General features: G+C 38.3%; 2 protein-coding genes across 2 annotated transcripts in view; both read right to left on the bottom strand.

Moving 5' to 3' along the window:
* LOC580997 (CAD protein) overlaps positions 1 to 2,696 on the bottom strand; it is a 49,030-nt gene extending 46,334 nt beyond the window's left edge. The window contains exon 1 of the mRNA XM_030983159.1: positions 2,153 to 2,696. Within this exon, the coding sequence (XP_030839019.1) occupies positions 2,153 to 2,237 (85 nt within the window). The 5' untranslated portion in view covers positions 2,238 to 2,696. The remainder of the gene's footprint in view (positions 1 to 2,152) is intronic.
* Positions 2,697 to 4,562: 1,866 nt separating this feature from the next.
* Positions 4,563 to 8,543, bottom strand: LOC105437174. Its single transcript, XM_030983777.1, has 5 exons — positions 8,429 to 8,543; positions 7,202 to 7,326; positions 6,533 to 6,730; positions 5,919 to 6,034; positions 4,563 to 5,067 (listed from the first exon to the last, which is right to left on the bottom strand). The coding sequence occupies exons 2-4, from the start codon at positions 7,311 to 7,313 to the stop codon at positions 5,925 to 5,927; spliced, it is 420 nt and encodes a 139-aa protein (XP_030839637.1). The 5' UTR covers positions 7,314 to 7,326; positions 8,429 to 8,543; the 3' UTR covers positions 4,563 to 5,067; positions 5,919 to 5,924.
* Between the last annotated feature and the right edge of the window lie 6,086 nt (positions 8,544 to 14,629).

Here is a 14,629-nt window from a genome sequence, read left to right as displayed (position 1 = left end):
ATTATGAATAAATATCAAACATTTGACTTTTTGTACTTACTAGAAAATCCCTGTTGTTTATTCCATTCCGATTCGCACGTGTTCATTTCCCTAGAATAATGACGTCATATTTGGCGTAATTCAACCAATCGGCAATCAGAGAATAGCAAAGGCCTGTCGGTGCGGCCTGCAGAGCTAGAGAGAGAGAGCGCGAATAAGCTCGCAGCTGGTACGATCGCGCTAGCTGTCTCTAGCTAGCTCACGGCCGGCCGTGCGTGGAGGCGGAGCGGCATTCATGGCTTGAAGTGTCACTGTTGCATGCGCGCTGAGCTAGCTGAGCTGGCTAGCTGTCTGTGAAGTTTTTTTCGAAATCGGAACGATCGCTTTTTTGCTTCTGGATTTTGACGACGGGTAAGAAGTTGACGGGTGAATGGTAGAGTTCTTGGACACTAGGAAATTACTGTAAAAGTATCACTTGCCCGAATCGGGCAAGTGATAATTTGATTTACTTGCCCGAAGGCTCAATTTGGTTGCCCCGGGACGTCGGGCAAGCGGTTTGTCGCGCCCTGTACACTCCCCCTATATCGGGCACATGTAGCGGGAGGCGGGCACATCTACAGGGAGGTGGTTATTTGACAACGTAAAACACGTAGAATCCAAAGAAAATCCATGAAAAGAAGATTGATATTTGTGAAACTCAATTGTATCTTAGGAAACTTTATTATATCCATGACACGACGGAAATTCAATATACAACACTATTTGTATGCCTCACTACATTTCCCCTATCTCGGGCACATGTAGCGGGAGGCGGGCACATCTACAGGGAGGTGCATGTTTTGATAACTTAAAACACGTAAAATCCAACGAAAATCAATGAAAAGAAGATAAATTGATATTTATGAAACTCATTTGTATCTTAGGAAGCTTTATTATATTCATGACATGTCGGAAATTCAATATAGGCTACAACACTAAGTTGTATGCTTTATATCCCCTATCTCGGGCACATGTAGAGGGAGGCGGGCACATCTACAGGGAGGTGGTTATTTGACAACGTAAAACACGTAGAATCCAAAGAAAATCCATGAAAAGAAGATAAATTGATATTTATGAAACTTATTTGTATCTTAGGAAGCTTTATTATATTCATGACATGTCGGAAATTCAATATAGGCTACAACACAGTCACTTAAGTTGTATGCCTTACTACATATCCCCTATCTCGGGCACATGTAGCGGGAGGCGGGCACATCTACAAGGAGGTGATGTATTGACAACGTTAAACACGTATACCTCAAAGAAAATCAATGCAAAGATGTTGAATTGATAGTTGTAAACTCATATATAAGGGAGCTTTAATGTTACATCCGTTAACTCTCGGATATTGAATATAGAATACTATTTTATTACACAACTCGATCCCTATCTCGATCGGGCACATGTAGAGGTAGGCGGGCACATCTACAGGGAGGTGGTTTAGCCGACGACCGAGTTGGTCACTTGTTTTATGGAGTTAAACAACGACCAAAAGAATCGCCAATTTTGTATAAACTGTATCAAAAATGTATCAAAATCCACACTAAATAAATTTACTTAACACTCAAACACTTCTACCTCATAATCACGGACAATACAACTGTATAATGGTAAGATTTTGCCCTGATTTGGCTGAACCGCTGTGTTGCACGTATTACCTTCATGTACAGTCATGACCCCAATTCTGCACGCACGTACGTACGATCGTACGCGCGCAGTCAAGAACATCAATATTCATAAATTGACACGACGTCACTGATATGCATATTCATTGCCTCCTTGTACATGTGCCCGATTAGAGGCTACCTATATCATTAGCCTTGCCATTCTGTTATCATGCCTTAGTTATAGGTCTAGATCTAGATATCTAGATAAATATGGTCATGGTTCAAATAAAAAAAATAAAAAAACACAAAAACAAACAAGCATAGATCTAGGCCTACAAACATGAGTAAAGTCAAGACATCATTTGCATTTGCCACTTTGCCAGGGCCAAACATTGCAACTTGTAATAATGTATTTGCTGATGACCATGATCTGATGATGACTGTCTGACTTGAGTCTTGATTACCTAACCTAGATCTAGACCCCTAGTTAAACAGTTAAAAGGTTAATTGATGAAATCAATTCTTACCAACTTCTCCCGAAACACTGCAGTTAGCTCCAAACAACTTCCCAGTGTACTTGGTGCCATCTTCTAAGCAGAGAGTGGCCGACATTCTGAAATCTGAATGTGAAAACCGTCTCCAAACTTCACAACGCAACGGTCGACGAATCGGGGGTGCAGCTCACTCTCACCAAACGGGAGAGTTTCGGCGGCCTGGCCTGTCTGCGTTAATCACGCACGTCAATGCACCTATTCAAAGTTTCCCGCGGGCGCGCTTCGCTCTCGAATGTACGATGTCGGCGCAAGCTCAACTGAATCTGGATGTGTAACACGTGGGCTCCACGGGTGTAACACTAACAGTCACACTCGGTCAAAACGACGTGAATTTTCTTTTCCCGAGAACTCTACCACTGAATGTCACTCATATCATCAATGAAAGGCCAATCCAGTTTCCTCACTGATGATGGATTCAATTACGTTGACAATGCTGGAAAGTCCGAAATTGAAAAGATTACCAAAAATAAATGGACTTGCTGTTCAAGATGGTGTTGATGGTGCAACGAGAAGCAACCATTATGGCTCAAAACGCGGGCGCTCGCGTATATAACGTATGGCAAGCCAAAAGGGGATATATTCATCTCTTGTATTAATTTGAATAAATATATTCATCTTTTGAATTTTTTTATATTCATCTCTAAATAAATATATTTATCTTTTTAAATTATCATTCATCTGTTAAATGTAGACTATTCATCTTTATTTTAAAGGTAATACAAAGTTTTGTGAAATTTTGAAAATTGGGTGATTCTTTACAATTTTGATATATTTGGATGCCCCTGTAGATGTATTAGAAGCACTAGAAAAATTAGCCTCAAAAACACTGCTGCTTTCGAGAAAAATTGATTATAAAAATTTACCGGTGCTCAGTCGGTAAATTTTTGATAAATTTCAAATAGCGCCTACGGCCATATAATAGTAGCTGCGACGAAGAATAGTTGTGATTTCCAAATGGGAATAGCTAATCGGTCGATTTTAGTCAACAAACATTGTTTTATAGCTTAAATAATATCTTGACCTCGAGAGGGAGCTTTGGGGGTTCAAACCCCCCCCCCCTTTGGTATTTTTATGTGTGTAAACCCCCCTAAAAAACTATAAAAAAAACCCCCTTTTTCAAATTTATAGACAAAAAAAAGAAAAGAAAAAAAGTGTCCGCTTGCCCCCCCCCCCCCCCCCCCCCCCCCACTGAGCGACTTTTCGGCCGGCGCGATTTTCAAATTTTCGGGAGCAAAATATTTTGGGCCAGATTTTAAACCCCCCCCCCCCCTTGAAAAAATCCTGCGTACGCCCCTGCATCATCAAGGGATTATTATTTATAATTTCATAACTTTAGGCTCGATTTCAACCGCGACAACGATCACTGAATATTGTAGGATCGCATATGCTTCCAATAATGTGCATTTGAACCAAATTCATGACCCTATACTAAAACTTTGTATTACCTTTAAATATATGTTTCAATTTATATATTCATCTTCTCATTATGTTCGTCTTTTTGATATATTCATCATTTGAATTATATTCATCTTATCACTATTTTGTCTTTTTTATTTAATCATTCTTAACTATATTCATCTATTCAATATATTCATTTTATCACTATTTTTTCTTTTTTATTTATTTATCTCTTCAATATTTCATCTTTTCAATTTTCGTCTTGAACTTATAGGGTGGTATTCCGGTAGCGCGTACTAAGTTAGCGCGTACTTAGTTAGTTCACACTTTTATGGAGTGCCTGTTGCAAACTAATTTATCCTGTACAGATTATTTTAATCCTTCAATGAAAAGTGTCCAAAAAATTAATTTTGCAATGAAATGGGAAGAAAAAGATAATATGAGTATGAACTGAATTTCAACAAAGTCTTTGGTAGATTATCTTTATCATGAATATTTAAGGAGGAAGATGAAACCTAGCATTCCATAGAAGTGTGAACTAAAAATCTTGTTTAGTCTGGACTTAGTCCCGGCTTAACTTATGAGAATACGACCCATAGTCCTCCTGTTCATTAGGCCTCCTGGGTTCCCCTATACATGGGTGTTGAGTAAAAAGAAATACAATGCAAAATTATGTGCTTACCATCTTTTTCGCTAAATATTTTCTCACAAATTGGGCCCCCACCCTTGCCGCCGGCTGGATCCGCCCCTGGATATGCCCCTTATCTTTAGCCCAAAAATCCTGGATCCGCCACTGTCAACATCTCTCTCTCCCTCTCTCTCCCCCTCTCTCTCTCTCTCTTTCACTCTCTCTCTCTCTCTCTCTTGCTCTATTTCGTTCTCTCACTGCTCTCTCTCTCTCCCCTACCTTTGATGGATTATCATTTATCACGTTATCATAATCACAGAAGATACAACAAACTATGCACTTGTTTTACTTTCTTCTTCAATTTATTTTAATTTACTCAGACGAACGATCAGCAAACTACAATGATTATACCCGTTTGTCATGGAATGAAAAAAACTTCATTATTTTAAATATGACGTGACATGTAATTTGTACGGGGACTTCTTAGTCTTCACAATTTTTTCAAGCTGCATTCTTAAAAAGAGGGTGGAAGCGGCGGGTTTTGATATTTATATACCCACGATGATCACTAAAATGTCAAGTCATTCACAAATCCCTTTCCGTTACGCAAATACTGTAAGCTTTAAAAGATTATTGGAATAATAACATACATTTTATTTTGAAGCGAAAACAAAAAAATGAATCAAGAACTGCAGTGACTTTGCTTATCGGTAAATCAACTGCGATCGGGCATCATATCTGTCTAAGTATATAAGAAAAATGATAAACAGATGATAATTATTGTTGATGAATTTAAATGAGGAAGGTGAGCTTCATGACATGTGTTTCCTTTCGATCGTCCTTGTCCTCTTTGCTGTACATCCTGCAATAACAAATATAAATAATGATTATCGATATTACTTCATAATATGACAGGAGTGACCCCGGAGTGACAGCCACATGAAAGGAAAAATTACATCCAACATGTCCACATAAAAAGTCAAAAAATGAATATAGACTGTAAAGGCGCTATGATTATTGTTGCATAAAAAACTTAATTTGGAAACAAACAAAAAGTACTGATTAAGGTGAAATTTACCGTAAAGTACGATAATTTTGTTGGGGTAAAATATAGAGAAAGATCAGTCGTAATTAAGGATGGGGAGTGGAATAAAGAGAGAGAGAGGGGGTCGGGCGGGGAGAACGAGAGAGAGAGAGAGAGACACACACACACACACAGAGCGTGGGATGAAGTGAGGGAGGGAGAGAGCGAGTGGAGGGGTGGAGTGAGGGAGAGTGAGTGAGAGAGAGAGAGAGAGAGAGAGTAGAAGAGAGAGAGAGAGAAAGAGAGAGAGAAAGAGAGAGAGAGAGAGAGAGAGAGATCTGAGGATCATGACAGTGTGGCGCACAAATAGTATTTTAAATTTCTTTTTGGCACTTGTATTCTATATCAGTAACACATATTATCAACACTTTAAACATTATATCAGATGCAAATGAAGCGTCATTTTTGACTCCATTGTGAAGCTACTAAAGGCAAATTAGCCCGATACAATGAGGTAATATAATAATTTGATTTAAAATGTTTATTTACATTTACTTTGAGTAGGATTACACTCCAACATGGTGTGCGTCAATGACTGCCGCATCAGTCAGCAATAGACGCTTCGTGTCTAACGGCCATAATTCTACTAATCATTAGACTTTATGAAAAAAGAAGGGGGATATACTTACTGGTATTTAACCCAACATATTGCAGGCATTCTTTAGGTTCTTGTAACCTCCGTACACAGCGGCAATCTGGTCTTCACTGATCCCACGTTTGCGGAGGACCTCATCCCTACGCATCACTGTCGTGAAATCAAGAGAAAAGGTATTAATCAAAACAGCAGTACTGTGGTGGATTGAAGGGAGGCATGGTGGTACGTGTCACCTCCCCCTTCATCTACATTAAGCTTCTTTTTTTTTAAATGACATCTGCATTTGTACCCCCCCCCCCCTTGCAGGAAATTTGAATCCCAAAAGGGCAAATATAAATCTAAAGACCTTTCACTTTTTGTCCAAAAAAAAATGTTTGTCATTCCTCTTTCTTTGTTATAATCTCAATACCCCCTCTCTCTCTCTCTCCCTCTCTCTCTCTCTCTTTCTCTATCTCTCTCTCTCTCTCTCTCTCTATTTCTCCCTCTCTCTCTCGCTCTCTCTCTCTCTCTCTCTCTCACTCACACACACACACACACACACACATCTCGATGAATAAAACCAATCAACCAATCAACCAATCAATCAATTATTCATTAATTCATCTAATCACCCACCCACCCACCCACTCACTCACTCAATCTACTTACTTAGCTCCATCTCCTTTCCAGGCAGCGAGTTGACCACACCGCATCCCTTCTTGACAGTATCCGCAACATCACTGGCGGCTTTCTTGGTCCAATCCCCGGCATCTTTGACCGCCTTCTTAGTCCAAGAACCGGCATCGTGGATCGCTTTGGAGAACCAGCTCGCAGCCAGGACGTCGCCTATGGCCTCCTCATCCAGAACTAGAAATGTATACGTAATAGGGGGAAACAAATGCAATGATTGCGTGTAATCTTGTTATAAAAGACACTAAAATAACATCAAAATACAACACTCTAAATAATATGTTACTACAAAAGGACACTTTATTATTGATGACAATAGCAAATTCTAAACTTTTATCTGAATGGAGATTGCATGTTTTAAACTTTAATAAAAGATGTCAATATTATTTGGAGTAGGTTTTATTTTAATATGCCAGTGTTTTGTAAAAATTATTGCTTTCTCCATCACCTACCCTCTCTAATATATATATATATATATCTCTCTCTCTCCCTCTCTCTCTCTCTCTCTTTCTTCCCCTCTTTCGCTTTATTTCTCTATCCCTTTCAATTTTACATCCCCCAGTTTCCCTGTCTCTCTCTTTCTCTCCCCCCTCTCTCTCTCTCTTTCTCTCTCACTCTCTCTTGTTCAATCTCGTCATTAGAACTTACACATTTGGAGGTCCCCTTCATCATCGAAGAGATGTTCCAAGTTAGCTGCAGTCACGTGAGGGGTCACCAAGCCAATTAGGACCACCAGGGTAACGAGTATTGTGCCTTTCATTTTCAAAGATAATCTGTGAAAAAGTATTAAAATATAAATTTAAAAAAAACAATCAATGGAAAGCTTAAATTAAGTACTTGGCGTAGACGTATGAGGCGGGAAGGGGCTGGAGCCGCCATCCAAGAATTTTAAAATTATAAATATCCGAACAATCATCGCCTTATACATTAGGCTGCAAGATAATCTATTTATAATTTTCTTGTATAATATGTCTCGACATTATGATAACAATCATGTCATGATTCTTTTTTTTAAATGGAGGGGCGGTTTGCAAATAATTCTTAGTAATCCAGTTAAAAAATGTGAAAACTTTCCATTATAACGCGTTTATTATAACGCGTTTATCATAAATAATTTTCTTAACACTCCAAGAAATGTTTTTAATGCAACCTAAGCCAATATCATTAAAAATTCAATCATTCTCACGACTATATCAAAATAGTCAACAAATTGTACACATGTTTAAAAGGCTGAATACAATGTAAAATGTCAGAATGAAATTAAAGATAAACTTGAGTACTGGTAATGCGATTGCATTGTGAAAGAAAAGGTGTGGAATGGATCAGAAAAGTTGATCATATAGCATGTAAGTAATGGTGTGTAATGCAAGGTTCTAGAGTCATCAAAATCATCATAAATTTGGCAGAGTCTTGGTAAAGTAACAATCACTTACACAGATAGATGAATATGGGACAACACACATGGTGTCGGGGCTAGTACTACCCTGATTTCCTTATCTTTCTATGCTCATTACTCAGCCAGTATACATTTTCTTCCAAAATTGTTTGGCACATGACATTTATTTGTAATCTTGAACATTCAGTGTAAGTTTCGTTAGATTCTGTGAGAATTCATTTTCTTTTTTTACCAGAACTCAAGTTTATCTTTAAGATGGGTCATAGAAACACAGACCAGTTTCATCAACACATCAAAGAGGTGAAGTTAAAAGAACATCGATCTGACGCCTGAAACCCCCATGATGTAGAGGGCGCTCTATTATAACCCAACCGATTGAATTCTTAGTTTTACACTTGCCACTTGATTCGAACCCTCAACCCTTGGATTGAGTGTCACGTGAATGAACCACAGCACCTCCATTGACAGGTATCACTTACCAATACAGGAACGGTCAGATGAAGAGTGTTGAAGACGATGGGTCAGATCTCTAGAGTATGGTGCAGGGAATGATCCTGTTGGTTGATTCTGTTGCTCTTGTCGATGACCAGGCTGGAGAATGATTGGTCTCCTTTACAGGACCCCCTTTTATGAATTTTCTCTCGGTACAAACTCTTGCATAGCCATACGACAGGATGTGGGGCACGCATGACCGTATGGTCACAGGTAACATGCAGGACCGTATGGTCACAGGTAAGGTGATCTTGCCTTAACCAATACGGTCGTCGGTCAGTCCTTGCCATTACAAATCTTAGTCATTTGTTTTCAGAAATCAGAAGTTAGTGACTCGAACCGCGGTCCCTGTGATCGACAGTCTGGTGACGTATCCACTCGACCACAACACCTCTACCATTAATGTATCAGTTATCATTCTATTAACACAGTAGGCTCACTAATATAATATAGGTCGAACCTGTTTTGATTTTTGTAAATGTTTATCATGTTGATTTCCTCAGGTTTTTATACCGTAATGTTAAGAAGAAAAATGTTAAGAAAAATTTAATTTTATCACTTGACGAAGTGTTGAAGCGGCGCATGAAACGTCGTGATCTTTAGATCCCTTGTTGACCATACATTGCGATACAATTACGAATATCACTAGCGATATTATTTATTTGATTGACTTATCAGATTACGTTAGAGGTCTTTCTTCAATAATGATGGAGTAAATGATTCACAGTAGCAGATTCAAAAGGGAACGCCCCCCCCCCACCAAAAGAACATATAATACATATGCTCAAAAAGTGTGTTAGTGAGTCACCCCGTCCAAATAGGGACCAGAACCTAAACAATACAAAAAAAAAACTTTTCTTTTGTAATGCTTGCTTACTTGACAGAGATATGTATTTTGTATTGTATTGAATAAATTTCATTGATGTGCATCAATATTCTGTTTATAAACATAATTATAAATCAATTTACCATGCAATGTAACAAATCAATATTCTGTTTGTAAATATGACATTATGAGATATGAGATTTTTGGAATTGAGCCCCCTCCTACTTCACAATAGAATCATTAAAGTGCCACTTTATTGAGTCCTTAAACAAAATTCCTCCTTATAATTCAATGCCTCTTGCCGGACTGACTGTTTTCCGGTGTCAGCGATATTCTTATCTGTCATTTATATAGTGACGTAACTCGCGACACCATACTGGTATATCCTCTGTTATACTAGCAGTCTGCTACTTGATAACAAACAATATGGTTCTAATGCTCAATATATTACTCATTGCAGATGTAGTATCGAAAATAATATGGTTGATTCATTTACTCAATGTGGTATTTAATCCCGCTCTACAACACTGCAATTCCTGATGATTTGATATAAAATTGCAGTTGCGTTTTTAATGACTATGTAAATGTTAGGATGCAAGAATCGACATTGATGGATCAATACTTTCAGTACCACCATTATCCCCCTTCCACAGGGTTCTTCCATCTTCCATCGTTTACATATCCATAAATTATATACACATAATTTAATTAATTTACATACATAATGGCTAAACAAAGATAATAATCATTACGACTGAAAACTTTGTGGTAGATTAAAACAAATATTTATGTCAGAATACCCTTTAAGTAACCATTTTTACATAGGATAGATGCCCCCTTTTAATTCAGATAAATGTCCTATTTTATTTCTAACAGGTGCCCTTTCCACATTCCTATCATTGTCTCTAACCCCTCTGATAAGTGCCCCTTCACTTATAACTATTGCCCATATTCAAATCTGAGAGGTGCCCACTTTACTTCAACAAGTCCCATTTTCTTTTTGAATAAGTTCTCCTTCCTCTTTTGATAAGAACCCCTTTTCATCTTTGATGAGTGCTTCTTTTCACCTCTGATAAGACTAGTGCTCTCTTTTCTCTCTAATAAGTGCCATTTTTCCTTTTGATAAAATGTCCCTTTTCTTTTTTAATAAGGGCCAGTTCCCGCTCTGACACCTTTGATAGATGCCTCTATTCAAATCTCATAGGTCCTCCTTTTCGTTCGACAAATTAGTGACCATTTTCATTTGTAAAAGGCCCCTATTCATCTCATGTGAGTACTTCTTTTCAGGTACAAGAAGTGCCCCTTACCATCTCTTAAGTGCAACCTTTCACCCCTTATAATTGCCCCTTTTGAAATCTGAGAGGACCAGGTGTCCCTTATATTTTTACAACTGAATGCCTCTTTTTCTTTGTATGCCTTCTTTTCATTCTTATAAGTGCCCCTTTTCATCTCCGATGAGTGCCCTTATTTAAATTTGAGAGGAGCCCTTTTTGACTCTGTAATAAGTCCCCCTTTTATTTCGACAAGTGCCCCTTATCTTTTCGAATGAATGCCATTTTCCTTCTGATAATTTAACTCTTTAATTCCTTTGTAATAAGTGCCCCTTTTCCGTACAAATAAGTGCCCCTTTTTCGTGCTAATAAGTGCCCTTTTTCATCATTGATGAAAGCCTCTCATCTGGTGCAAGAAGTGACCCATTTTCACTTTGTCAGCCCCCTGTCTTCCCAACAAACTGGCCCAAGCCATGACGAAAACTCGTCGTTTAAAATTGAAACCCCCATTTGACTTTCACCATTTCTACTTGTACTAGAGCTGAGATTGTGATAAGCCCTAAGTAAACACTAACGCTGTAATCCACCCCCACCGAGACCTTGATGAGGTGATAGCGAGAGAGAGATAAGCATGATACAAGGGGAAAGGAAGGGAGAAGGGAGAAAGAGACACATGCAGGGGTTCGCTGCCAGAGTTAAAATTGTTGTTATATCGCCAATTATGGGTCATTTTGCTTCGTTCGAACTTTCATTTTGGTCTTCATCTAAATTATTAGTGACTTTAGGACATGAAAATATCTTAAAACAAGTAAAATACTTATTTCCTACTTCTCATTTCCTTTCAGGCAGACCCCAGTAAGAGTTTGTTTACACTAGTATTACGTAAGATGATGTAGAGTCCAGCTGCAATCCAATATCTTAATCTCTCACTCAAAGCCTCGAGGCTCTGTCCAAGTTTTTAACGAGAGAATTGAAAGTGGGGTAGTGAGACCCCATCAGATTCCCATTGGTGCCTGTGTAATAGTAGTAGCTCTCTCAAAGTTTTAACGAGAGAAACGAAACTGGGGTATTGCTACCCCACCAGATTACAAAGTTTTAACGAGAGAAACGAATCTGGGGTAGTGCTACCCCACCAGATTACATTGACTGCTGTGCTATAGTGGTGGGGTATAGTTTTAACGAGAGCTTTTCGTAATGCGACCCCGGTTCGAAACTGAGTCACGTCTTTCGGATGGTGACGGTCCCCAGACGTAAATAATAATTTATAATTGATACGCGTCTGTAACCCCAAATACACACACACGCACACACGCAAGCACACGCACACACACGCACACAAACGCACGCACACACACGCTCACACACGCTCACACACGCGCACACAAACACACACATACACACACTTCTCCCCCTACCCAAAAATAAAAAGGAAAACAATTCCGATATAAATAGGAAGTTATTTCAAATGTATATAATAATGAAACTGGTCTCAAGACATTTCCTCAGAAAGAAACATCTCTCTTTCTTGTCCAATAAATAAAAATCGTTTCCCTTTGGAGATGGGCGAGCAGGAACTGATTTTCTGCTGGGGAGTTTCGATTTAACCGGCCTACTGCATCTATAAAATAAATATCAACCGGCCCTCACACCACATAATTATTGTTACAACAAGGTGGGAATCGAGCAAAACCTTGCGACTGGGATATTTTGCTATCGTTGGTGCTGCCACTAAGACTCTGGTTACCTTGCGAACAGAAGAATAATTAACACAATTAATTAGGTTGAATGAATCTTTTTAATGCAAACTATTCTAAACAACGGTTACAACAGAATTCATAAAAGAATTACAAACATATGAGACAAAAAAGAAGATTAATATAGCTCACTGATTAATGTAGATCCTTAGCTTTGTCTTCAGTTTGGGTAACCCCTGCTTCAGGACCCTGTTTCATAATACCATAGTCATTAATAACGAATGCCACAGATCGGTGACGAATCTGCCCACAGCCAATCAAACGCAAGGATCTTTAGTAGCTTAAAACCATTACAGTAACTTGTTTCTGACATCAAGTTTTATGAAACAGGGTCCTGGAGTATCCTGACGATGACCTGTCTGTCTGGCGTCACCCCTTGTCGCTGAATAGACCTGGACAAATGGTTTTGTCATGTCCTTCTGATCCAATCACAGTACAGCTACATAAGTCCTAAATACCACAGTTACAGTACAGCTACATAAGTCCTAAATACCACAGTTACAGTACAGCTACATAAATCCTAAATACCACAGTTACAGTACAGCTACATAAGTCCTAAATACCACAGTTACAGTACAGCTACATAAGTCCTAAATACCACAGTTACAGTACAGCTACATAAGTCCTAAATACCACAGTTACAGTACAGCTACATAAATCCTAAATACCACAGTTACAGTACAGCTACATAAGTCCTAAATACCACAGTTACAGTACAGCTACATAAGTCCTAAATACCACAGTTACAGTACAGCTACATAAGTCCTAAATACCACAGTTACAGTACAGCTACATAAATCCTAGATACCACAGTTACAGTACAGCTACATAAATCCTAAATACCTAAGGTACAGTACAGCTACATAGATCCTAAATACTAGAGTTAAAGTACAGCTACATACGTTCTAATTAATATCAACTTCTCGTTGGTGTTCTCAGATTTACACCGATTCCATGTTGTCCAATGTGATATCACAAAACCCGCACTATGAGGTTGTCCTATACAACACCTATATTGTATTTCTCCTTCGAATTGCAACAGCATCTATATTGGAATGTGTTTCTAGTTGAATTTATACCAATTTTCCACCATAGACACAATGGTAAAGATATGGGGTGACTAACATTCTTAGAAACAGTTTTTAAGTCGACGATCCACTAAATGTTATTGATTCGATTTGATTTATTTATTTTCCACTCATTTATCCAAAATTGAAATGACGTTATTATATAAACCATACAGTTTTACAACATATAAAATAACAAATGAATTATACAAGTAACGAATACTGATAAATATCTACGAAACAAAATAAGTTTACAGAGTACATTTAAGTTTGAGAATACGATAATGATAACGCTAAGAAATTATATTTCACCTCTCCCCAGAACTCAACCTTCCCTTTAAGTTTGAGAATAATACAAAATATTTTATATTGAGGCAAAAAATGGAATCTCAGAATAGCTAGGCTTATCGAGCGCGATTCCCAGTACAAATTAAGCATTAGACCATCGTCAGCGTGCGTTAAATATTGCGCATGTCAGCTCCCATAATTGTACGTATGATACAATAAATAGTCTTTTTACATTCTACATACAAATATGCAAAGTCATCTCTTAATAGCCCGTGCGAAATATTCCCCAAACTCGCACCTCCACATAGCCGTCCAGCCCGGCATTTGTGACAGTTTCTTCTCCAATGAAAATATATGACCATTCCGCGCTAGAACCCCAATATTTCACATCTCAAGACGGGATAACCGTGATAGGCTTTGGGGTAGATCTTGACGAATTGTGCAGAAAGCGGGCTTGGAAGTAAATTGGTCACCGGCGTACCCCCGTCGAAATTGGCGGGAAATTCCTAAAGATACGGAGGAAATAGAATATTCACATTTATTCATTTTTTAGAAATACATGAATTTCCTCTGTGTATTAGAATTTCCGTCTTTTTTGTATACCTTTTTCCATCCAAAATTCATCTTTGATCACTTCGACTTGTTTCTAGGAATCCGGGATCACCCAAATGTCAAAATGAATTTAGTCATTTGTCATTCAAGTTAGGCAATGAGTAATAAATTTCAACATTTGTCCATTCGTTTTCGTCAGATTTCCTTTGAATTCGTCTCACTTGGCGGTCCGCTACAGAATGTCATACTCAAATTCGTCTTTTTGCGATCCATTTCCAGTGACGAATTTAGATGACGCTTTGACGAAATCGATTGCAACGGAACGAAGTTTAATTATACAATTGTACGTTGGCAGTTGAGGAGAACAAATTTGATTTGACTTGACGAAAATGGATGCCAAATATTGAAATTGATTGGCAAAAAAAAACAT

Source organism: Strongylocentrotus purpuratus, unplaced genomic scaffold (genome assembly GCF_000002235.5).
Source record: "Strongylocentrotus purpuratus isolate Spur 01 unplaced genomic scaffold, Spur_5.0 spur5_scaffold_13, whole genome shotgun sequence".
Lineage (NCBI taxonomy): Eukaryota > Metazoa > Echinodermata > Echinoidea > Camarodonta > Strongylocentrotidae > Strongylocentrotus > Strongylocentrotus purpuratus.
This window is presented reverse-complemented; position numbering and strand designations above follow the sequence as displayed.